The sequence below is a fragment of the Primulina eburnea genome, chromosome 4, assembly GCF_022965805.1.
Source record: "Primulina eburnea isolate SZY01 chromosome 4, ASM2296580v1, whole genome shotgun sequence".
In the NCBI taxonomy this organism is placed as follows: domain Eukaryota; kingdom Viridiplantae; phylum Streptophyta; class Magnoliopsida; order Lamiales; family Gesneriaceae; genus Primulina; species Primulina eburnea.
In genome coordinates this window covers 680,803-705,077 of record NC_133104.1, presented here as the reverse complement: position 1 = coordinate 705,077, position 24,275 = coordinate 680,803, and the positions used below count along the sequence as shown (strand labels likewise).

Below are 24,275 nucleotides of genomic sequence, written 5' to 3'. Positions count from 1 at the left end.
GAATACATATCATAAGCATGGATTTTTTTGAGAAATAATATTTTTATGTTATAATAATTGATTTAAGGTAACTTTTTTCTAAAGTTCTTTTTTTTTTTTAAAAGAAAATCATATTTATCGTTTATTTACAAACATTTACTTAATTAGAAGGTATTATACATTTAATTTTGCAAGTCCTTGATAAAATATATATAAACATAAAATAATTTTGCCCCAAATAGAAAACCCTCGAAATTCTCTTCGAGTAGTGCGAATGATAAATGAGGTGAGGAATTTGGATGTAACACAATTAAAGATTCAAGCGGTGGATCGGATTCTTGTGATAAAACTGAGAATCTTCTTGTAATCCAGAAGCACCGTGGAATAAACATTTTCGCGAATCGAGGTGCTTTGGTTGGACCTGAATCTCTCGGCCAAGGAATCATTTAATTCGGTAAGTGCAGTTTTTCTTTAGTAAATCAATCATTGAATATCGGTTTTTCATTTCCTGATTCAACTTTGATTGTGTGTTCTTCCTGTTAATAGAACTGTCCGAATCTATGGCACAAAGAAGAGGAAGAGTTGAAAGTACATTCTCTCAGTGTGAATTTATTTTTAAATTTTCTATATACTAAAACTGTATTGCAGCATTCTTAGAAAGAAATGAGGAACTTAGAGATATTGGGGATCGGAAGAGAAGAAGATATAGCCAACTAATGGCTAGATTCAAGAGAGATACTCTGACATGGACCTTAAGTCAAAGGAGAAGATTCTGCGGTCATGCAAATTCTCTCCTACGATCTCTCAAGAAGCCTGAAAGATTGGGTAGTTATCTCATCATATTGTCATCTAAAACCATTACATATAATTTCGGCATATTCATTGTGTATGTGTCTTCTGTTATTTCATCATCTTGTCGTCTTAAACCTCTACATATAATTGCAGCATATATGTGTGTATGTGCAGTTGTGTACTGTTCAATGTTATCCATATTCATTGCAGAGTTGCATTATAGCGGAAATAAATTGAACTTTCGAGTAGGGCTGGTCGACGCTCGTGGAAGAAGAAACGTTTTACAAGAGGTTATGTGTAATCACTTTTTTGTCATCTTGAGATTAATTCATGACATTTTTATTCATTTTGCTTTATAAAAATAAAAATTAGTTTTACAAATTTAATAAATTCTACCATGCAATCTTAATGTCGTGGTGAACTGTTAACTAGATAATAAAATCACTAATTTAACATAATTTGATTGTATTAATTCGTAGGCTACTTACGCTCGCTTGTCTACGATTCTTTAAAACTCCTCTACTTTAGGTTTTGGACTAAATATCGTAAGTTGTTTTTAATTTTATTCTTCAACATTTAGAACCAATTTTTTAAAAATTAAGGGTTGACTTTTTATTTAATACATGTACGTTAGAAATGCGCGAGTGCGTTAAGAGTGCCATTACCCATAGGAGAAATAATTTTTTTTCTTGAGGCTATCTTTGTGTTCAATTTTTCAGATTATATTATATGTAATAATAATAATAATAATATGCAAGAGAACGTGTATGTCGAAAATGCAAACGAAGCTGGCGACGACATGAATCAGGTATGAAATTTTTGTGCGAATAAATATAATGATTTGGTTATGATCTTGTCGACGCTTGATTTGTCTTTGCTTAAAAATTTGTTTGAAAATTTGAAATACTGCACTAATTTGGACACTTAGGTCCCCTTTTACTCTATTTTTTACTTGAGAACATGTGTTCTGTTATAATTTGAATGTCTTTGTATAGTCTGTCTTTTTGTAATCATATCTAAGCTAAAATATTGATTTGTTTATGATTGTCAGGACAAAAGTTCCATTCGATCAAATTTTAATTTAAAGTTTGATCGAATGGAACTTTTGTACTGACAATCATAAACAAATCAATATTTTAGCTTAGATATGATTACAAAAAGACAGACTATACAAAGACGTTCAAATTATAACAGAACACATGTTTTCATGCAAAAAATAAAATAAAATGGGACCTAAATGTCTAAATTAATGCAGTATTTCAAATTCTAAAACAAAATTTTGAACAAATCCAAATCAAGCATCGACAAGATCATAAAAAAATTATTATATTTATTCGCACAAAAATTTCATACCTGATTCATGTCGTCGCCAGCTTCGTTTGCATTTTCGACATACACGTTCTCTTGCATATTATTATTATTATAATAAAAAATATTAAACATAAAGATTGAATCAGAGAGTATGATTATCAGCTAGGACTTTATTGAATTGATTACAAGAAATGGTATGTCTCCTCCTAACTAATATAATATTTTAATCACTCGAATTTAATTTTGATTAAACGAACTTTTGTTCATAAGTTTGTTTTTGGGATTTGAAATATTGCACTAATTTGGACACTTAGTTCCTTTTATATTGTATTTTCTAGTTGAAAACATGTGTTCAATTATTATTTTGGATGTCTTTGTATAGTCTATCTTTTTGTAATCATAATTCATATCCATGCAAAAGTATTGATTTGTTTGTGCCAGTACAAAAGTTCGTTTAATCAAAATAAAATTCGAGTAATTAAAATATTATATTAGTTAGGAGGAGACATACCATTTCTTGTAATCAATTCAATAAAGTCCTTGCTGATAATCATACTCTCTGAGTCAATCTTTATGCTTAATATTTTTTTTATAATAATAATAATTATAATATGCAGAAGAATGTGTATGTCGAAAATGCAAACGAAGCTGGCGACGACTTGAATCAGGTATGAAATTTTTGTGTGAATAAATATAATGATTTGGTTATGATCTTGTCGACGCTTGATCTGTTAACTAGATAATAAAATCACTAATTTAACATAATTTGGTTGTGAACTCGTGGGCTACTTACGCTTGCTTATCTACGATTCTTTAAAACTCCTTCCACTTTAGGTTTTGGACTAAATATCGTAAGTTGTTTTTAATTTTATTCTTCAACATTTAGAACCAATTTTTTAAAAATTAAGGGTTGGCTTTTTATTTAATACACGTACGTTAGAAATGCACGAGTGCGTTAAGAGTGCCATTACCCATAGGAGAAATAATTTTTTTTTCTTTAGCCTATCTTTGTGTTCAATTTTTCAGATTATATTATATGTAATAATAATAATAATAATAATAATATGCAAGAGAACGTGTATGTCGAAAATGCAAACGAAGCTGGCGACGACATGAATCAGGTATGAAATTTTTGTGCGAATAAATATAATGATTTGGTTATGATCTTGTCGAAGCTTGATTTGTCTTTGCTTAAAAATTTGTTTGAAAATTTGAAATACTGCACTAATTTGGACACTTAGGGCCCCTTTTACTCTATTTTTTACTTGAGAACATGTGTTCTGTTATAATTTGAATGTCTTTAAAGTTTGATCGAATGGAACTTTTGTACTGACAATCATAAACAAATCAATATTTTAGCTTATATATGATTACAAAAAGACAGACTATACAAAGAGGTTCAAATTATAACAGAACACATATTTTCATGTAAAAAAAATAAAATGGGACCTAAATGTCTAAATTAATGCAGTATTTCAAATTCTAAAACAAAGTTTTTAACAAATCCAAATCAAGCATCGACAAGATCATAAAAAAATTATTATATTTATTGGCACAAAAATTTCATACCTGATTCATGTCGTCGCCAGCTTCGTTTGCATTTTCGACATACACGTTCTCTTGCATATTATTATTATTATTATAATAAAAAATATTAAACATAAAGATTGAATCAGAGAGTATGATTATCACCAAGGATTTTATTGAATTGATTACAAGAAATGGTATGTCTCCTCCTAACTAATATAATATTTTAATCACTCAAATTTAATTTTGATTAAACGAACTTTTGTTCATAAGTTTGTTTTTGGGATTTGAAATATTGCACTAATTTGGACACTTAGGTCCTTTTATATTGTATTTTCTAGTTGAAAACATGTGTTCAATTATTATTTTGGATGTCTTTGTATTGTCTATCTTTTTGTAATATTTCAAATCCCAAAAACAAACTTATGAACAAAAGTTCGTTTAATCAAAATAAAATTCGAGTGATTAAAATATTATATTAGTTAGGAGGAGACATACCATTTCTTGTAATCAATTCAATAAAGTCCTTGCTGATAATCATACTCTCTGATTCAATCTTTATGTTTAATATTTTTTATTATAATAATAATAATAATATGCAAGAGAACGTGTATGTCGAAAATGCAAACGAAGCTGGCGACGACATGAATCAGGTATGAAATTTTTGTGCAAATAAATATAATAATTTTTTATGATCTTGTCGATGCTTGATTTGGATTTGTTAAAAACTTTGTTTTAGAATTTGAAATACTGCATTAATTTAGACATTTAGGTCCCATTTTATTTTTTTTACATGAAAACATGTGTTCTGTTATAATTTGAACCTCTTTGTATAGTCTGTCTTTTTGTAATCATATATAAGCTAAAATATTGATTTGTTTATGATTGTCAGTACAAAAGTTCCATTCGATCATAAACAAATCATATATTTTAGCTTAGATATGATTACAAAAAGACAGACTATACAAAGACATTCAAATTATAACAGAACACATGTTCTCAAGTATAAAATAGAGTAAAAGGGGACCTAAGTGTCCAAATTTGTGCAGTATTTCAAATTTTCAAACAAATTTTTAAGCAAAGACAAATCAAGCTTCGACAAGATCATAACCAAATCATTATATTTATTCGCACAAAAATTTCATACCTGATTCATGTCGTCGTCAGCTTCGTTTGCATTTTCGACATACACGTTCTCTTGCATATTATTATTATTATTATTATTACATATAATATAATCTGAAAAATTGAACACAAAGATAGGCTAAAGAAAAAAAAATTATTTCTCCTATGGGTAATGGCACTCTTAACGCACTCGCGCATTTCTAACGTACGTGTATTAAATAAAAAGCCAACCCTTAATTTTTAAAAAATTGGTTCTAAATGTTGAAGAATAAAATTAAAAACAACTTACGATATTTAGTCCAAAACCTAAAGTGGAGGAGTTTTAAAGAATCGTAGATAAGCAAGCGTAAGTAGCCCACGAGTTCACAATCAAATTATGTTAAATTAGTGATTTTATTATCTAGTTAACAGATCAAGCGTCGACAAGATCATAGCCAAATCATTATATTTATTCACACAAAAATTTCATACCTGATTCAATGTCGTCGCCAGCTTCGTTTGCATTTTCGACATACACATTCTTCTGCATATTATAATTATTATTATTATAAAAAATATTAAGCATAAAGATTGACTCAGAGAGTATGATTATCAGCAATGACTTTATTGAATTGATTACATGAAATGGTATGTCTCCTCCTAACTAATATAATATTTTAATCACTCGAATTTTATTTTGATTAAACGAACTTTTGTACTGGCACAAACAAATCAATACTTTTGCATGGATATGAATTATGATTACAAAAAGATAGACTATACAAAGACATCCAAAATAATAATTGAACACATGTTTTTACTAAATAATAAAAGGAACTAAGTGTCCAAATTAGTGCAATATTTCAAATCCCAAAAACAAACTTATGAACAAAAGTTCGTTTAATCAAAATTAAATTCGAGTGATTAAAATATTATATTAGTTAGGAGGAGACATACCATTTCTTGTAATCAATTCAATAAAGTCCTAGCTGATAATCATACTCTCTGATTCAATCTTTATGTTTAATATTTTTTATTATAATAATAATAATAATAATAATATGCAAGCGAACGTGTATGTCGAAAATGCAAATGAAGCTGGCGACGATATGAATCAGGTATGAAATTTTTGTGCGAATAAATATAATAATTTTTTTATGATCTTGTCGATGCTTGATTTGGATTTGTTCAAAACTTTGTTTTAGAATTTGAAATACTGCATTAATTTAGATATTTAGGTCCCATTTTATTTATTTTTACATGAAAACATGTGTTTCCTTTTATTGTTTTTTACTTGAAAACATGTGTTCAATTATAATTTGGATGCCTTTGTATAGTCTATCTTTTTGTAATCATATCCAAACAAAAATGTTGATTTTTTTATGATTTTATCAGTAGAAAAGGTTCATTGGATCAAAATTTAATTTGAGTGATTAAAATGCTATATTAGTTGGGACACGGTTAGTTTTAGGCAACCATTTTAATGTTATTACTAACACATTTTAAATTAGGAACTTGATCTCTCGAGTACTCTCTTCTTGTCATCATATTCAGACAAATTTTCAAATAAAAATTACGTTCCTACTTTCATCTAATTCTCTACAATTCTTTAAAACTCCCCCACTTTAGGCTTCGAACTAAATTTCATAAATTGTTTTTCATTTTATTCTTCAACGTGTAGAACCAAGTTTTTTAAAATTAAGGTTGGCTTTCTATTTAATACTTATTATTCCTACATAGTTTATGGTACGTTAAAAATGTTCCAAGTCTGTTAAGAGTGCCATTACCCATAAGAAAAATAATTTTTTGCTTGATCTGAACTTTTGTTCAATTTTTTTGATGTACATATATGTAATAATAATAATTACATGTGGGAGAATGTGGTCTTCCAAAATGAAAATGAAGCTGGCAACAACCGGAATCGGGTATGAAATTTTTGTGCGAATAAATATAATGATTTGTTTATGATCTTTTCGATGATTGATTTGTATTTGTTCAAAACCTTGTTTAAGGATTTGAAACATTGCACTAATTTGGACACTCAGGTTCCTTTTTTACTGTTTTGTTTACTTGACAACATGTGGTCAATTATAATTTGAATGTCTTTGTATAGTCTATCTTTTTGTAATCATATTCTTGCTAAAGTATTGATTTGTTTATGATTGTATCACTGCAAAAGTTAGATTTGATCAAAATTTAGTTCGAGTGATTAAAAAATACTATATTAGTTGGGAGGAGACATACCATTTCTTGTAATCAAATTCAAGCAAGTCCTTTTTGATAATTATAATATCTGAGCCAATCTTTATGTTCAAATTTTTTGATTATATATATGTAATAATAATAATAATATGCAGGAGAATGTGTATTTTGAAAATGCAAACGAAGCTGGTGAAAACCTGAATCAGATATGAAATTTTTGTGCAAATAAATATAATAATCTGTTTATGATCTTGTCGATACTTGATTTGGATTTGTTCAAAACATTATTTGAGAATTTGAAATGCTTGCATTAATTTGGACATTTATGTTCCCTTTTATTGTAATTTATACTTGAAAACATGTGTTCAATTATAATTTGGATGTCTTTGTATAGTCTATCTTTTTGTAACCGTGTTCAAGCTAAATTATTGATTTGTTTATGATTGTGTCAGTACAAAAGTTCCATTCGATCGATATTTAATTTGAGTGATTAAAATTCTATATTAGTTGGGTGGAGACATACCATTTTTTGTAATCAAATTCAAGCAAGTCCTTGCTGATAATCACTCTCTGAGCCAATCTTTAATCTTTATGTTCAATTTTTTTATTATATATTTTTAATAATAATAATAATAATAACATGCAAGAGTGCGTGTACTTCCAAAATGAAACAAAGCTGGCGACAACCCTAATCAGGTATTAAATTTTTGTTCAAATAAATATACTAATTTGTTTATGATCTTATCGATGTTTTATTTGTCTTTGTTCAAAACTTTGTTTGAGGATTTGAAATACTACTCTAATTTGGACACTTAGGTATCCTTTTATTGTATTTTTTACTTAAAAACATGTGTTCAATTATAATTTGGATGTCTTTGTATGGTCTATCTCATGTACTCATATCCAAACAAAAGTATTGATTTTTTATGATTGTGTCAGTACAAAAGTGGAATTTGATCGAAATTTAATTTGAGTAATTAAAATACCATATTAGGTTGGAAGAGACATACCATTTCTTGTAATCAAATTCCAGCAAGTCCTTGCTGAAAATTATACTCTCCTGTGGAAGGAGACACACAATTAGTGCTGGATAAAATCATCTTAATAATATACCCAAAAACAACATAATTATTTTTCGCTGTCTTGATATTTACATAATTGTGTGTAATGTACACATGTAAGGATGTATATTGTCCATGCGCTTTATGACCTAAATGAAATCTTGAATTGTGAAAGCTTTTTAAACATTGATGACCCCGTCAAATGTTTAAATTTAAATTCTCTGTTTTTTTGCATTTAATTTTTGTCTTCCAAGTTATTTTTTTGCTTGATATATGTTTTTGATATAGGATAATGAGATTGTTGGTAGACACAGACATGTTAAACGAGTGTACAGACACACGGCATGCCAGGTTTTCATTTAATATTTCCACTTTTGTTGAATTAAGTCAGGCTGCATTTTTTATTTGATGGATATGTAGGTAAATATTTCAAATTAAAAATAAAAAATCTACAAGTTGACACGAGAACCTGAATCATACTTATCTTTTCGTTGTATTCTTATTCTAATTTTTGGTTCCCAAACATTCTGTTTGGTGCAGCAGAAGAGAGGAAGAAGTCCATCTGGCGAAACTTCGGAATTGTCTGAATTGGGGTACAATTATATTATTGTCAGTGATTTTGAAAAAAGTATAGTATTTTACATATATAAATATATATTTTTTTATCAGAGTTTTAATCAAGAACAAAGATAGGATGATAAGGAAGTAGAGTCTAGAGATCAGATCAGAAAAGAAAAAAATGTATACCCAGATAACAGATTTTTATACATTTGCCAAGATGATTACCACAATGAAATTAGTGTTGGCAGAGCTACCTCTGGCAAGCAAGCCAATGAAGTTGATAGAACTTCAGAAAGAGGCAGAAAATGATGTAAAAAATTTACTGGGTATACATGCTGATGCTCCTCTTGGTGTTGATGAGAACATTATAGATAGCATGGTTAACATATTTTCTCTACGAATGAAAGACTTGCTCTTGAACAACGAAGATGGTGGAGTTTTTTTTATCCTCTCAAGCTTTTGTTGGGTAAATATTTATATAAAATTTTTCTAGTAAAATTTCTTATATTACCTCATACTTAGTTTTAATTTGTTATTATTATTTTTATTTGTGTTAGGGTGCCCTTTTCCTTTGAATTGGAGAAACTACGAACCGATGTGGAACAATTCCGCACAGAAAAGGAGGCTCTGGTGATATTATCATTTTCTTTAATATTATCATTTTAGAAACTAATTATGATGTTAAATAAATTATATTTTATTTTCTTCTCTATTCGGACAAGACATCGGGAACAATCATTATCTGTGGAGTGGGATTGTTTGTGGCTTTGGTGTCGACTGAGGTTGCCACTGATATCAATTTTGTTTACTGATCTCAACCTATTGTGAGTCACAGTTTGGTTCCTCAGGCCTATCTGGGCCAAGTTTGTTTGTTTTGGTATCAACAGAAGTTGCTCCGCCATTTATATGTGACACAAAGTGCGAAGCCGTCACAGCTGCCATCCCTAACACCTCACTCTGAACAACAAAACACATATGAGGATAATTATAATTGCAAATTGATACCCCCGTAAGAGCCCGGGTCATGGATGACCCGGAATATCAAATGGATTCCCAAATTCGAGTAAGTCTGCAGGTGGATTCTTCTGGAGCCGGGCAGGTGGAAGCCCATGCTCTGCTCTCCGGGCAGTCATAGGCTCGGGCTCTTGTATAAATCTCTTGTATAAGGCATTCTACCCGGGCACCTCGATTACAGTGTCGCATTCAAGTGGTTCAGAAGATAAGATCTTGTCTCGAGAAGCGCACCCGACATAATCCTATTGATGTGATACGATGGGAAAATAGGACAGCTTGACAGGAAGTCAACATCAAATGCTATGAGTGGTAGGTGTACACGCAAATCGAGGTCATTATTACTTCTCCTACTATAAATACCAGGTTCTCTCTTTACATATAGGGGGATTCATTTTTACACCAATCACACAGCCATCACTTGGCTACATTGGTTTCTTGCTTGAGTACCCTGCTGACTTAAGCATCGGAGTGGCCACGCCGGACACCCCTCCGGCGCCCATTCACGAGTTCATTTCATTGTGTGCAGGTGACAGCCGAAGCCATCTACTTTGCTCATCTTCCTGAAATAAATTATTGATTCGATCCGGTGGAGCACCCGACCCAGCTCACCCATTTCACTAGGATCGCATCATTGGCGCCGTCTGTGGGAACTTGAGCTCAAGACGTAGATATGGTTTCCATTCGAAGCGAGTCCGACCTTGCTCAGCACCACAGTAAGCCCAACTCTGCTTGGCAAACATAGAAGTCCGACCAGCTCGGCATTCAGATCTTATATGTGAATTTTATATGAGCTCGAAGCTCAGCAGTTGTTCCGGACTGACGAGGAAGAGCAAATAATCCAAATTCTCATATTACACAAGCTTGATCGTGACATTTGGTTGCAAGGTTTCATATATCTCGAAACTGGGTCTTGCTTGCTTGATTCTACATCACGATTTCTCCCATCTTTGCTATCGGGCCTCTTGGCTATCAGGCCTCTACATCTCTGTAAAAAGGGCTAAATGAAAGGAGAGTTTTATGGGTACTCTTGTCGATCGGCAGGTTGGAGCTTCTCTACTTCTCAACCTTGGGAATTTATCAAGTTTATCGGAAAAGACTCATTACTACCTTCATCTATGGATGTCGTAGCAGGGAAGATTTAAAACTTTGTTCTTTATATATCTTAATATTACATTTGTTTTTCGCCTTATATTTAACTTATCAATATGCTTAAGGATGTTCAATGCTTGCAAACTTGCTATATTTTTTGGGTTGTTAACATCGGGCTCGGGATGCGCTACATATCTTCCTACATGCCTTGTCTACGGTTATAACTCATGTCCTTTTATTATTGGGCACTTTAGCTCGAGATGAAACTTCGACTTCCAGCTCCGTGCAGCGCCTCAGTGCATTTTGCTATCCTCGGTGATTATTCTATTTAATTGACAGTGGCTTACTCTACTGATCATTATCGATTATTGATAATCTATTAGCAACAACTGCTTGGTTTTCTCGATTTTGAATGCATCGGACCTCTAACTTCGCGGTCCATGATGGGGTCTGGTATGTCAACTGACTTGTGGTAGATTTTAATACAATCAACGGAGGAAATTTCAGCTAGCGCTTCTTTGGGATCCATTAATTGCATCAACAACCACTCTACATGGCTTCCATAGCTCCCCCCATTGAGTTGCGACACACACAATTGGCATTAGCCGAGAAACATGGTTATATCATCTTTATTTCTTGGATATCTCGGTATTAGCTCAACATCTTAGGTGCTCCTTCGTTCCCAGTTCGTTACTGCTGATTTTGGTGCAATTTCACGAAGATAAGTTGCATCCCTTTTATCTAATTAATAAAATCGAGTGTTATGCGTATTTATCAATTATGCTCAGTCATAATTTTTAACTGAAAGTGTTTAAGATATATCATAACTAGCCTTTCTTTATGCTTGGGATTTTATCGGTATGAGAGCTGGAATGTTTGGTGATGGATTTCTTATATCGGGCCATGTGATTACATTGGATTCCTACTCCTTGGTATGTTGGCTTGGATATTTCTACAGCTCGAACATACAATCTAGCAGTAAATCCCACTCTGTTTGGAAAAACTACAAGTCTGACCAGCTCGGCACTCAGATATTATATGTGGATTTTATATGGGGTCAAAGCTCAGCAGCTATTCTGGATTGGCGTGGAAGAGCATTTGCAATGCACTCAGTAGCATACGGCTGTGAGAAGCAGAATATCTTAAGTCCGGGAGATACGAGGCCCCGGCACATTCTCTTAAGTCCGGGAGATACGAGGCCCCGGCACATTCTCTTAAGTCCGGGAGATACGAGGCCCCGGCACATTCTCTTAAGTCTCGGAGGTACGAAGGCCAGGGCTCCGCACTCTGGTTATCTATTAAGTCCAGGGATCCGTAACCTGGCTTGGAGATCCGTACCTCGACCATTTATGAAGGCCAGGGCTCCGCATCCTGGTTATCTATTAAGTCCAGGGATCCGTACCCTGGCTCGGGGCTCCGTACCTCGACCATTTATGAAGGCCAGGGCTCCGCATCCTGGTTATCTATTAAGTCCAGGGATCCGTACCCTGGCTCGGGGCTCCGTACCTCGACCATTTATGAAGGCAGGGGCTCCGCACCCTAGTTATCTATTAAGTCCAGGGATCCGTAACCTGGCTCGGGGCTCCGTACCTCGACCATTTATGAAGGCCAGGGCTCCGCACTCTGGTTATCTATTAAGTCCAGGGATCCGTAACCTGGCTCGGGGCTTCGTACCTCGACCATTTATGAAGGCCAGGGCTCCGCACTCTGGTTATCTATTAAGTCCCGGGACCTGCTCCCCGGCCCAAGGCTCCGCACCTTGGTTATTGATAAGCCCAGGGCACTACACCCTGGCTCGGGGCTCCGCACCTCGACCATTCCAAGTCCCGGGACCTGCTCCCCGGCCCAAGGCTCCGCACCTTGGTTATTGATAAGCCCAGGGCACTACACCCTGGCTCGGGGCTCCGCACCTCGACCATTCCAAGTCCCGGGCTCCGTACCCTAGTTATCCAGTAAGTCCGAGAGACAAAAGGCCTCGACATCTTATCTCAAGTCCATGAGGCACGATACTCCGGCATTTCTTCTCATTTCTAGGAGACATGAAGCCCCCGATGCTTTTATAGAACAAGATTGATTATCTCTTTGGGAATCCAAGCATGACTGATCGGGACAGCGAGTATGACTCTAGCCCGACTATTTAAGGGATGTGTGATGATACCCCCGTAAGAGCCCGGGTCATGGATGACCCAGAATATCAAATGGATTCCCAAATTCGAGTAAGTCTGCAGGTGGATTCTTCTGGAGCCGGGCAGGTGGAAGCCCATGCTCTGCTCTCCGGGCAGTCATAGGCTCGGGCTCTTGTATAAATCTCTTGTATAAGGCATTCTACCCGGGCACCTCGATTACAGTGTCGCATTCAAGTGGTTCAGAAGATAAGATCTTGTCTCGAGAAGCGCACCCGACATAATCCTATTGATGTGATACGATGGGAAAATAGGACAGCTTGACAGGAAGTCAACATCAAATGCTATGAGTGGTAGGTGTACACGCAAATCGAGGTCATTATTACTTCTCCTACTATAAATACCAGGTTCTCTCTTTACATATAGGGGGATTCATTTTTACACCAATCACACAGCCATCACTTGGCTACATTGGTTTCTTGCTTGAGTACCCTGCTGACTTAAGCATCGGAGTGGCCACGCCGGACACCCCTCCGGCGCCCATTCACGAGTTCATTTCATTGTGTGCAGGTGACAGCCGAAGCCATCTACTTTGCTCATCTTCCTGAAATAAATTATTGATTCGATCCGGTGGAGCACCCGACCCAGCTCACCCATTTCACTAGGATCGCATCACAAATACTTCAAAAAAGTTAAAAATTAAAACCATACTTCTCAAAGGAAGCTAAAACGTCAAGTTCTCCAACTTGCAGACCACACTTAACTTCAGAGAATTAGACTCCACCAACTAAAAACGTAAAACAAAACATGCAAAAACATCGATACAATCACCTTATAAGTGAGTAATTCCTCGGTTGAAATAAACAGTTAAGATCATGTGAAGCATAAAATCAGTAACCGAATCATTGGAAACAAGCATAAAATCCGAAAAAACAGAAGGAAAATCGTAACAATCTACCTGAGAAACAGCGACGAGAGGTGAGGAGGCTAGCCCGTGATGGTGCTACGAATGGATGATTGAGGAACGGGGAGCAGAGCCGGATTATTCCATCCTACGGGTATAATCAAGGGCTGGAATTTTTTCTGGCCCAATATTTTTTTTTAATTTCTTTTTTCCCATGAAGTGAAATCACAACCATTCATATGGGGTGTGGACACTGTCCCCACACCCAGGATCGAACTAACTGGGAGGAGCCTCCCCATTTGTAGTACTGCCTCTCTGACACGTGTTAAGGTAGCAGTGGCCGGGGTATATAGGAATAAAAAAAGTAGAGGCCTTGATTTCAGGCCTTTTTTAAAAAATATTATAAATTTAAAAAGTGTTTTTAAAAATATTGCAATGTGAGAAGGTTTATAAAACTAGTATAATCCGGAGAAGACTGCACCGGATTCTACAGCGACGGTTTATAGCCGTCGCAATTAGCGACGGTTTTTTGCTCCGTCGCTCATAGCGACGGCTTCAAAACCGGTCGCCTAGCGACGGTTATCAAACCGTCGCTATTAGAATCCGGTGCAGTTTTTTCCAGATTCTCCGTGCCCCCTTTCCTTTTTATTTTCTTTTTATTTTGTTTAAATAAGTCTGAATCCGGTGCAGTGAAATGCGGATTGTACAAGTTTTATAAACACTTTCATTTTACAACATTTTTATAATGTTTTCTTTAATTTATAATATTTCTAAAAAAACCGACAAAATATTGCATGATATTACTGTGAATAATAATATTGACGTCGTGCGATTAATGTACGCCGTTAATGTCTAGACACCATTTTTTTAAAATATTTTACTATTAACAACAGCGCATATAAACATGCACACTGTTAATAATACTATTAACGGCGTGTCTTTATTGTGCGCTGCGAAAATTGCATATGTTATTTTAACAGCACACATAAATGCATTCTACGGATATTACTATCCGCGGCGCGTTTTTAATGCACGCCGTTATTTCTGTCATATACAATCACGCTGTACATATTACTTTTAACGGTGTGCACTTGACAGAAATAACGGCGTGCATTAAAAGCTCGCTGCGAATAGTAATATCGGCAGAATATATTTATGTGTGCTGTTAATAACATATGCAATTTTCGCAGCGCACAATAAAGACACGCCGTTAATAGTATTATTAACAGTGTACATGTTTATATGCGCTGTTGTTAATAGTAAAAGATTTTAAAAAAATGGTGTCTAGACATTAACGACGTACATTAATCATACGTCGTCAATATTATTATTCACAGTAATATCATGCAATATTTTGTCGATTTTTTTAGAAATATTATAAATTAAATAAAACATTATAAAAATGTTGTAAAATGAAAGTGTTTATAAAACTAGTACAATCCGCATTTCACTGCACCGGATTCAGACTTATTTAAAACAAAAAAAAGAAGGAAAGGGGGCACGGAGTCGAACAGCGACGGTTAATAACCGTCGCAAATAGCGACAGATTATGAAACCGTCGCTACGGGCGACGGGTTTTGAAGCCGTCGAACCGTCGCTGTAGAATCCGTTGTAGTCTTCTCCGGATTACACTAGTTTTATAAACCTCCTCACATTGCAATATTTTTAAAAACACTTTTTAAATTTATAATATTTTTAAAAAAAAGCCCTTGATTTCACGAGGTTGGAGATGTTATCTACCTCCCTCGCTAAACGACGTCGTAGGCTATTATTATTATTTTTTTGCCTTTAATTCACGGCTACTGTTTTGTTAACATAAAATGCCAATGGGTGGAAAGCAGCAGGATTCAAAGTAGACCCACCCCTCACACAAATTTTGTAGTCTTTAGTCAAGTTGGATCGATTTATTTTTTATCAAATAAAAAAATTTATAATGGCAACACCCTATTCTTTCTAATAGACTAGTTTTAAAATCTCATCATTATAATTGTATTTGTGTTCCATTTATGTCATACCAAAAAAATATTATAGTCATTGATTAACGCAAAAAATATTTTTGCATGACCTACATATGTTTTTTCGGATAAAATTCAGAACAAAATATTGAAAATTTTCTTTATCTTGATAAGAATTGACGTCACGCCCTAAAATCGTAAAATATATATATATATATATATATATATATATATATATATATATATATATATATATATATATATATATATATATATATAGATGACTGAAATAGTATGTATGTTAGGTGTCTCAGGGGACAGGGAGGGTGGCCGGCCAGGCAGCCTCAAGAAGGGGTCCGTTTTTTCTAAATTATTACGTAGTTTGACAAAAGAGTGGCTAGAGCGATCGAGCGCATGAGCAGCTGCATGCTGAGATGATAACTCTAAGAACTAAGATGGATGTGTGGGTTGGGTTTGAACTTGTAGATGCATAATTAAAATGATATGGAGCTGTATTTAAACGAATGTACGTTGTGCTTGTGCAACATAAGTCGCAAAAGCACTTGAAAGAATGAAATTTCTTTCTAAACACTTAATGAGATGACATCACACTTACACTATGAAAGGAATATAATTTATTTTTTATTTAAATTTTTTTTCGATAAAATTGTGTTTATTAAATAATAAAGTTTTGTTTTTCTATACCATAGATATTTATGACAAGAACTCTAGATATGATATTATTGTTTAAAAGAATTTATTTATTATAAAACTTGTGTTTTCATATTTTGTAGAATTCTTTTTATGGATAAACTCCAGAGCAAAGAAAGTATGTAAATAGAAGAAAACAGTCGAAGGGAAAAAAGTTTTTAGACGACGAGAGAAAAAGAGAGATCAAAGAAGAAATGAGAATCATTGTAGCTCGTCGTTGTTTTGGTTCACAAACGATGCACTTTTGCTCTCTCAGTTTGTTAAGAGAGTTATATTTTCTTTTATTCACCAGTATTGTTTTTGTGCAAACCGAAAGTATTTGTAGTGAATCTTTTGCTATGAGGTATCGTACAAGTGTGTTCACTTGTGAATAATTTTTTGTGTCTTATTTTATTTACGTAAAGTTTTGTGTTTTGAAATATTCCGTTGCATATTATGTTAGGTGGTACAACACCGCACACAACACTTAACTCTGAAACACACAGTCTATTTATTAAACAACCACCCTTACAAGTGCTATCAGAACCAACTATTGGCGTACTAAGTGTGATTCTGGTTGTTTTTGTTTAGCAAGAGAAAAATAATATGGATGTGCCGTTTGTTAACACTTTACTTCGACAACCATTTCTGGATAGATCCAACTATGCTATTTGGAAATTCAAAATGAGAGTCTACATCAAATCCATTGAAGAAAGGTTGTGGAAATGTGTTATAGATAGTTGGACTCCACCAAAGATTATTGATGAAGATGGTGACATTTTGGTTAAAGTGCATGGACGACCGATGAAGTCTAGATTTTGAATGTTAATTCAAAGACACTCAATGCTATCTTCACTTCCGTTGACATCAATATGTTCAGCCTCATCACTAACTGTGTCTCTGTCAAGGATGCTAGGATATCCTTCAAAGGCATTGTGAAGGATCTAAAAGCGCGCGAAAAACCAAGCTAAGGATCTTAACCTCAAATTTTGAAAATATGAGGATGGGAGAATCAGAGTCCTATTACTGCTTATGATCGGCAAGTGCGAGACATTGACAACGAAGCTTTTAGTCTTCGTGACCTGATCTTTAATGAGAGATTAGTCAGCAAGGTGTTAAGATCACTACCAGAACGTTTCAGCATTAAGATTTGTGCAATCGATGAAGCTAGAGACATCACCAAGCTCAATTTGGACAATCTGATTAGTTCTATCAAAACCTTTGAGATGAATCTGGATTAACAGAAGAAAGACAAAAGGAAAACAATTACCTTTCAAGTTTCTGATGATTCATATAATGATTTGTTTCAACTATCTTAGAAAATCAACGCGTGAGATGGGGATCTCACATGGGTAATGGATCCGTTGATAACGAGAACAATGAACTTATCAAGTGAACTTATCATATGATGGTTAGAGGAATTCGACGATAACGGGATCGTCGAACTATGTCAGTCTGGTACAACGATTTATAAATTGATCAATAAAATAGAAGAGTCACTTTTAATGAACAAACTTCAAAGATATTTATGAGGAGAGGTTTATGTTATAAACAAAAATTATTTTTAAGGTTTAAAAATGATGTGGATCCATTTGATTTAAAAGCTAAAAGTATTTTCAGTTAATCTAATTTTTTAAATCCATGTGATTGTACATATATATTACTTGTTATAATGGTTAGAATGTGTTGAGTACTTGAGTCATTAGACTAACTAAGCTTGAATGTGTGCATGTGAGGATGATGTTGAGACATGAAGAGCTGACTACTGAGCAAATTCAGACCAAAAGCAGTACACTCTCGAAGACCTTACATTCCACTATAATTTAAAATTTAGCGAACGTTGACGAGAGAATTTTTAATTAACATAGTCAAAACTTTTTTTTTATTTGTGGAATTTTATTGCCTATTTAGTATTTAGAACCTCAGTTCAAATCCTCATTTAAATATCATTGATATTTATGCGTTATCCGGATAGTTTTGGAAACTTAGAATTTTTATTTAAATGCGGTATCAATTTAATATTTCATTAAAATTTTATCAAACCGAGGTTTCAAATATTTTTCTTGTGAATAGTGTTTTCACGAATTGTGAAAAAAAAACCGTGTGTTATTTATTTAAAATTAGAGTTAGGACGTTTCAAATTCATTTCAACAGAAAGCTAGAATACCATTCCTTGATTAGAACTCTGCTTAAATCTTTTCATTGGTTCGAGACATTCAAGTTCAAGCATAAATGCTTCTTAATTTATAATTTTTTTCTCAAATGTATCATCACATGAATTGAGAAAAAAACAAATCAAACAAACATGTAGCATTAAATACATACTTTCATGAACCATAAGTCAGGCAAACCAACAATCAAGTTAATGAAGAGACTCAGCCTTGACATTGGAATTCCCTCTCATTCGGTTCGTTCGATCCTGGGTGTGGGCCAATGCCCACATCCCATATGAATGGTTGGGATTCCATTTCATGGGGAAAAAAAAAGTTAAAAAAAAAAAAAAATTGGGCCAGAAAAAATTCCGGCCCTTGGATGTACCCCTGCAGGCAGTGCCTGCAGGGGTAGGATGGAATAATCCCTCTCATTCACTGTCCGTAGGGGTAGGATGGAATAATCCCTCTCATTCCAGCCAAACGAGACTGTTCACATGAGGTTGGGAATGGGGTTCGTAATGGTAATTCTCCAACTCAAACGACTGAGTTTCTCTGGTCCGGACTTTATAAGTTATACAAATTCTCTGAAGACAACTGAAGAGGAACACCTCCCCACCAGCTAACCAACCTAAGGGGATAACTGCTTCCTCATCTTTAAAACGCAAGTCCTTAAATTTGTAACTTAGAGGTTCTAAATCAAATTTGAACAACACGGTCCACTCTCCAGTTTCTGGATTCAGTTCCCAGACATCCCTCTGCTGGATTTATAAATAAAGGATAGATTACAGCCCATTGGTAGATATCTTCAAGAATATTCTGGCAATGGAGGAATAGGAAGCTGGTAAATGAATTCAGTCTCCACATTCATTGTCAAAATATAAGTACCGCAAATCCAGTTCATATAGCCTCCAGTAACCAATGGAGAAGACATCAAAGCTTCCCTAGCCGGGGCCCGGGAGAGAGATGTGTTGTATGTCAATATGCCTCCAAACTTTATCAACTCGAATGGTTAGCACTGCAATTTGAGTCTTCACACCATGTGGTGTCTTGCCATGTGTGTGCACCACTTTATACTTCATGGAAGCCTCAACAAATGCTAAAGAAAAATCTCTATGGTATCCTTTCATAACCAAAGATGGAAGAATAGCCCTCTGCTTTGTCAAGGGATTAATAACAAAAAGAATTGGTCTGTCTAAGAAACCAACGCCCAACACTAATCCATTACAGCTACTCCCCACTACATGTTCGAACCCGGTTTCAAACCTACGAATCTCAAGACAACCTCGTTGCATTTCCACGTAAATCCCATGACGAGGCTCATTCCAATTCTCAAGTATAACTCCACGAGTTGAATTCCGAAGATGGTCGTAGATGAAACTTTTGGAACGGATCATAAAGTTCCATTCTTTGCAAACATGCCTCATCACATCATGTACAATTTGAGCTGGAAAATGTAAAAGAATTTTAAAAACAATTTCTTGAGGAAGACAACTCGTTTTTCTCTTCTTTGCACACCTCTTGCAACAATAGCAAGGGTTGTTGGACTCACTATTCAGACCAGCCACCTGTGCAGTTGTACAGAAGAACCATACTGAGCCTAAGATAAAAATATCCTCCTTTTCACTGCAATTCAACTAAATAAATGTAGTGGCAAACAACTCGCAGAGTAATCCGAACAATAATCATAAAACTGGCAACACATTATGCAAGAAAGGGAGATTTGACGGTGAGGTAACGAGTAAAAAAACGAAGTGAAAACATTTTATAATCTTTTCAAAATAAAGAACTAGCAAAAAACAAAGATTTAAACTTGGGCAGAAGAATGATGGAAGAAAAATAAAATGGAAGAATAAAGAACATGTATTGGTGGCGAAATGGAGAAAGGAAGAAAATCCAGAGCTAAAATATAACACAAAAGAAGAAGAATCGGAGAAAACAAATCAATCAACCTTAATTTTAGTCCGGGAAATAGAAACATAATTCTTCTTCGTTGCCGCATCGTCCATCGCTTCGATCCAGACCACGGGAAGCGCCGAGTATCGGGTGGGTGGCGGTAACACAGCCACTGAATGCATTTACCTTACACGGGTCGGGTCTACTTACTACTCACACACACACACACACATGCTTCCAACATTAACTAATATATTTATTCATTGTGTAATTATCAAAATAATCTATCAAGCAAAAAGATATCAATTAAACTCGAGATGTTATAAATTAAAAGAGTATATCTCTTTTCAGACCATCTTACATGTTTATATCAAAGAAACGAGTCAATCTGATCAATATATACCATGAAAATTAATAATTTTGGCATAAAAAATAATAATTTTTCATTATATGGGTCGAGTTGGAGAACTGTGTCACAAAATTAAGAGTGTTTTTGAAATTAAAAATTTTATTTCAGTCTTTTTGTTTGATCATATAAATGACATATTTTTTGAGAAATATCACATTAATGCACAAACATCTTATTCAAGTGATAGATTTGTCATTATTTACAACCCTCATAATCAAGCAGGTGTTAGACAAGCGCGGTTACTGAAGTTTCACAAATCATTGATGAAAATCCAGTAAATCAAGTTGTTAGTGAGGAACAACAAGAAATTGTTGATCAGTGTAGGAAACACAAATACTTCACCGGGATAATAAGAAAACAAATTTAGACAACCGCTGCGGATGTAATCAATCTTTGAATCTACTACTTACTGCAGCATGCTGATATCTTGGTGAAGGTGACACTCCTGGTGCAAGAGTCCACTCCCACTGGCCATTCTGATGCATGAGTAATCCACGGGCATCAGCTAGTGGCTACAGAAGGGAGCACAGCGTCAAATAATTTCATTAATCAAGACATTCCCTAAAGATGGCCCCAATTGAAATAGTTCAAAGTGTATGAAAAAGGGCGAGGCAAATAATTAATTGCAAATCATTCAACAGAGTAAGCTTATCAAAGAAGCAATATCAAATGAATAAGATAGTTTTATAAGCTTAACTTAATATATAAATATCCCATATCATGGTATCCCTTGCATCATTAGCTTTACTTTATAATTTATATGAACTTTACAAAACAAGTGGTAAGCATCTTATAATCAACTTCAAGAATCAAGTCCAAGACAAATCAAAGAGGGAAACAAATCAGTACATCCACTGACAAGAAACATTTCACTTTGAAGAATCTAGAAGCTTAATTGGAGTCCCTTTCGTATTACAAGATCAATTGCTACACAAAATACAGGTCATCCTTAAATATTTGAACTCCACGGGAGAGGTAAATCATACCATGCCTGAACTGTCTCTTCCACCACAAAGCAAAAGAATGCCATCAGACCGGGCACTAGCCGTTGCATACCTGCAAAAATGCCCATATAACTCTTTCATCAAAGTGTAACGAACAGACGAAAATTTTGAAGGACGCAAAATTTCAGGAATCTCAAGCAATGGATTTCATGATGCATATTTTCTCAAGAGCACTCGAGCATTAACACCGCCATGTGTGAATTCTAAAAGTAAGATTGAGAAAGTGGGATATCATTAAACCAACATCAGTGATCAAGTTCTTACACTGAGAAGGAGAAAAAGATGCACCAACACAAGGACAAAACAAAAAGATAAATTTTTGGTAAGGGAGAAAGGCTGGTCTATAGACTGCTCGAATCTATCTGAAAGAGAAATTGCATACACAAAGAAAAATCCATGCTTCAACAAAATTAAACAAATCAACTTCGTCTAAGGAACTGGAAGTATAGAACCAACTGACTTTGACTAATTAGTATGGTAGCAAATTAGTTTGAATGCAGCCTTTCATAGCGATGAGGATAGTTGCCATCTTTATAGAACAAGAATGATTCCATCTCATATGCGAAAAATGAACGAACTCAGCATAGCGGTTATCAGGGATAAAAAAGATTATTTTTTTCTTATGAAACTTATGACATCATCCAAAAACGAAGTCCAATGACAAAGAAAAGAGCTCCCTATGGGGAACATGCTTCTGCTTGGCGAGTCTGGGAAGTAATCTCAAAAAAATCAACTGTCCTAATTAAAATGGTCAATGTCGCTCACATTCTAGCAGAAGGTTTGTCACCTTCTGGATTAAGCTTCTGTCATGCATACGGTTTCTGTGCAGTATCCAAAGCCCAAGCATCTGATAGCACTCTTTTACCTGCAGAAAATCCTTTCTCTCAGTTAGGGCCAAGTACAAGTCACCAATATCATAAATGTTAATTTATAAAAAAAAATTAGTCACACACTCCTATTGATGAGGCAGAGAAGCAGCTACTGCAATCAGCTATAGAAATCTTCCAACCCAAACCATTCTATGATAAAATAGAAAGCAAGTTATTGCAATAGCACCAAGAGGGCCATTTCAGAGTTGACACTTTTTACTTCGCGAATTCAGTTCAAGTACAGTTAACCAAACCGTCTCTCTCTCTCTCTCTCCTACAAAGGCCCAAATATAAAACAAATTGTCCTGCATAACAACTGAAGTTTAATGAAGAAAGCATGGGGCTGCACCTTCCGGGGTAAAATAAAAGTTCTAGGGAGAAACAACCTTTTGTCTCCATAAATTGAAGCTGTGGCACAAGTAATAGACTACTTTCATGCAAATATAACACATCTCCAGTAATTACAGCTGTCATCATAAACGTCAAAAATGTGATCAAGACTTCTATTGAATCTTCAACTTAAAAAGACTCTACTTTCTTTGGTCGTTACATACTACCAACGTCGTAACAATTTCAAAACAATACTTCACATGATACCCTCCACTTGTAAATAAAAGCATTGGTCAGTAAAATAAAACAGAGAGATAAGAATTACTCTCACCATCATTGCCACTAACAGTAACAAGGTATCTTTGTGCAACTAGGTCCATGGCATGACCATATCTAGGCCCTGGGCCTTGCCCTTGAACTACAACCCTGAGCTCCAAAAACAAAAAACACAGTCAAGTTGAAAATTAGCAAAAATATTGATCCCGCAAAAAGAAACAAGGATATGCAATGCAATTTCTAGGAGCATACCGATGCCACTTGAACTTGTCATTCGCCATGTCCAGAACATATAGGTCATCGGTTGAATGTCCAGCAGGGCCTGTCCCGCCCTAGGAAAGCGGCATTCATCCATCTGATTACTTAAAACAACAAAACCAAATATTTACTCCATATTTGATTTAAAGACACGCTAATTACCTGAAACACAACCATTGTGCCTACAGCAGCAGCTGCATGTGCAGCCCTAGGCGAAGGTGGTTCTCCGGCAGGCCGAAGTCTGCTTCAATCATTCGGTGAAGTTGACAAGAAAATAAAAGCAAAATAATGAGCATTCACCAATCGAATCTAAGTGGCAAACAGTAGAATTTTTAAGACTGAAGAAATGCCTGGTCCATTTTCTAGTTAGTACATCATAAGAATGAATGGAATTCGTCACTCCAGCTAAACCTGAAAAGGCCAAATGATAAAAATAATAATAATAATAAAAAAAAGACCACACTCAACAAATCCCAGAATTCAAAAGTTGAAGATCCAATAGTGAACAGGAACAAGCAAAGGAAGATATGAAATTACGGATGCCAGCGGCGCCTCCATTGCCGTCCTCGACGGCGGTAGAGCCTCCGAATAGGATGAGGCAAGGACCATGAGTCTTGGTGGCAGCTACGGCAGTGAGCGTGTGTCTACAACGCGGCCCAGGCGCGTCTTCATCATTATCCCAGTAAGTTTCTAAGGGTCGGTAGATGGGAGCGGATACAGCCACGGCTTGGATCCCATTCAAAAACACACCACTCGCAGAAAAGTTGCTCG

At 34.9% G+C, this 24,275-nt stretch overlaps 2 protein-coding genes and 2 long non-coding RNA genes across 8 annotated transcripts; 1 reads left to right on the top strand and 3 right to left on the bottom strand.

Moving 5' to 3' along the window:
* Positions 1-200: 200 nt before the first annotated feature.
* On the top strand, positions 201-8,784 carry LOC140830415 (uncharacterized). 4 transcript variants are annotated; one of them, XM_073193692.1, is made up of 9 exons: positions 201-265; positions 352-433; positions 526-567; positions 628-804; positions 982-1,061; positions 2,700-2,750; positions 8,265-8,327; positions 8,520-8,569; positions 8,646-8,784. In XM_073193692.1, exons 3-9 carry the CDS (start codon positions 540-542, stop codon positions 8,683-8,685), a joined length of 489 nt encoding a protein of 162 aa, XP_073049793.1. In that variant the 5' UTR covers positions 201-265; positions 352-433; positions 526-539; the 3' UTR covers positions 8,686-8,784. The 4 variants fall into 4 exon arrangements, with proteins under 4 accessions (XP_073049793.1, XP_073049791.1, XP_073049794.1 ...); XM_073193690.1 differs by having other exon boundaries at positions 8,517-8,569; XM_073193693.1 differs by lacking the exon at positions 8,265-8,327 and adding an exon at positions 7,071-7,121 and having other exon boundaries at positions 8,517-8,569.
* Positions 8,785-8,875: 91 nt separating this feature from the next.
* On the bottom strand, positions 8,876-13,798 carry LOC140830417 (uncharacterized). The gene is made up of 2 exons (XR_012117618.1): positions 13,722-13,798; positions 8,876-9,494 (listed from the first exon to the last, which is right to left on the bottom strand). It is a non-coding gene; the product is annotated as an uncharacterized lncRNA (long non-coding RNA).
* A 4,822-nt stretch (positions 13,799-18,620) lies between these two features.
* Positions 18,621-21,171, bottom strand: LOC140830418 (uncharacterized). The gene is made up of 2 exons (XR_012117619.1): positions 20,415-21,171; positions 18,621-20,030 (listed from the first exon to the last, which is right to left on the bottom strand). It is a non-coding gene; the product is annotated as an uncharacterized lncRNA (long non-coding RNA).
* A 411-nt stretch (positions 21,172-21,582) lies between these two features.
* LOC140830416 (serine/threonine-protein phosphatase BSL1 homolog) lies at positions 21,583-23,897 on the bottom strand. Of its 2 annotated transcripts, none has more exons than XM_073193695.1 (6): positions 23,878-23,897; positions 23,667-23,745; positions 23,499-23,578; positions 23,302-23,396; positions 22,537-22,636; positions 21,583-21,823 (listed from the first exon to the last, which is right to left on the bottom strand). In XM_073193695.1, the coding sequence occupies exons 1-5, from the start codon at positions 23,880-23,882 to the stop codon at positions 22,578-22,580; spliced, it is 318 nt and encodes a 105-aa protein (XP_073049796.1). In that variant the 5' UTR covers positions 23,883-23,897; the 3' UTR covers positions 21,583-21,823; positions 22,537-22,577. The 2 variants fall into 2 exon arrangements, with proteins under 2 accessions (XP_073049796.1, XP_073049797.1); XM_073193696.1 differs by having other exon boundaries at positions 22,559-22,636.
* Between the last annotated feature and the right edge of the window lie 378 nt (positions 23,898-24,275).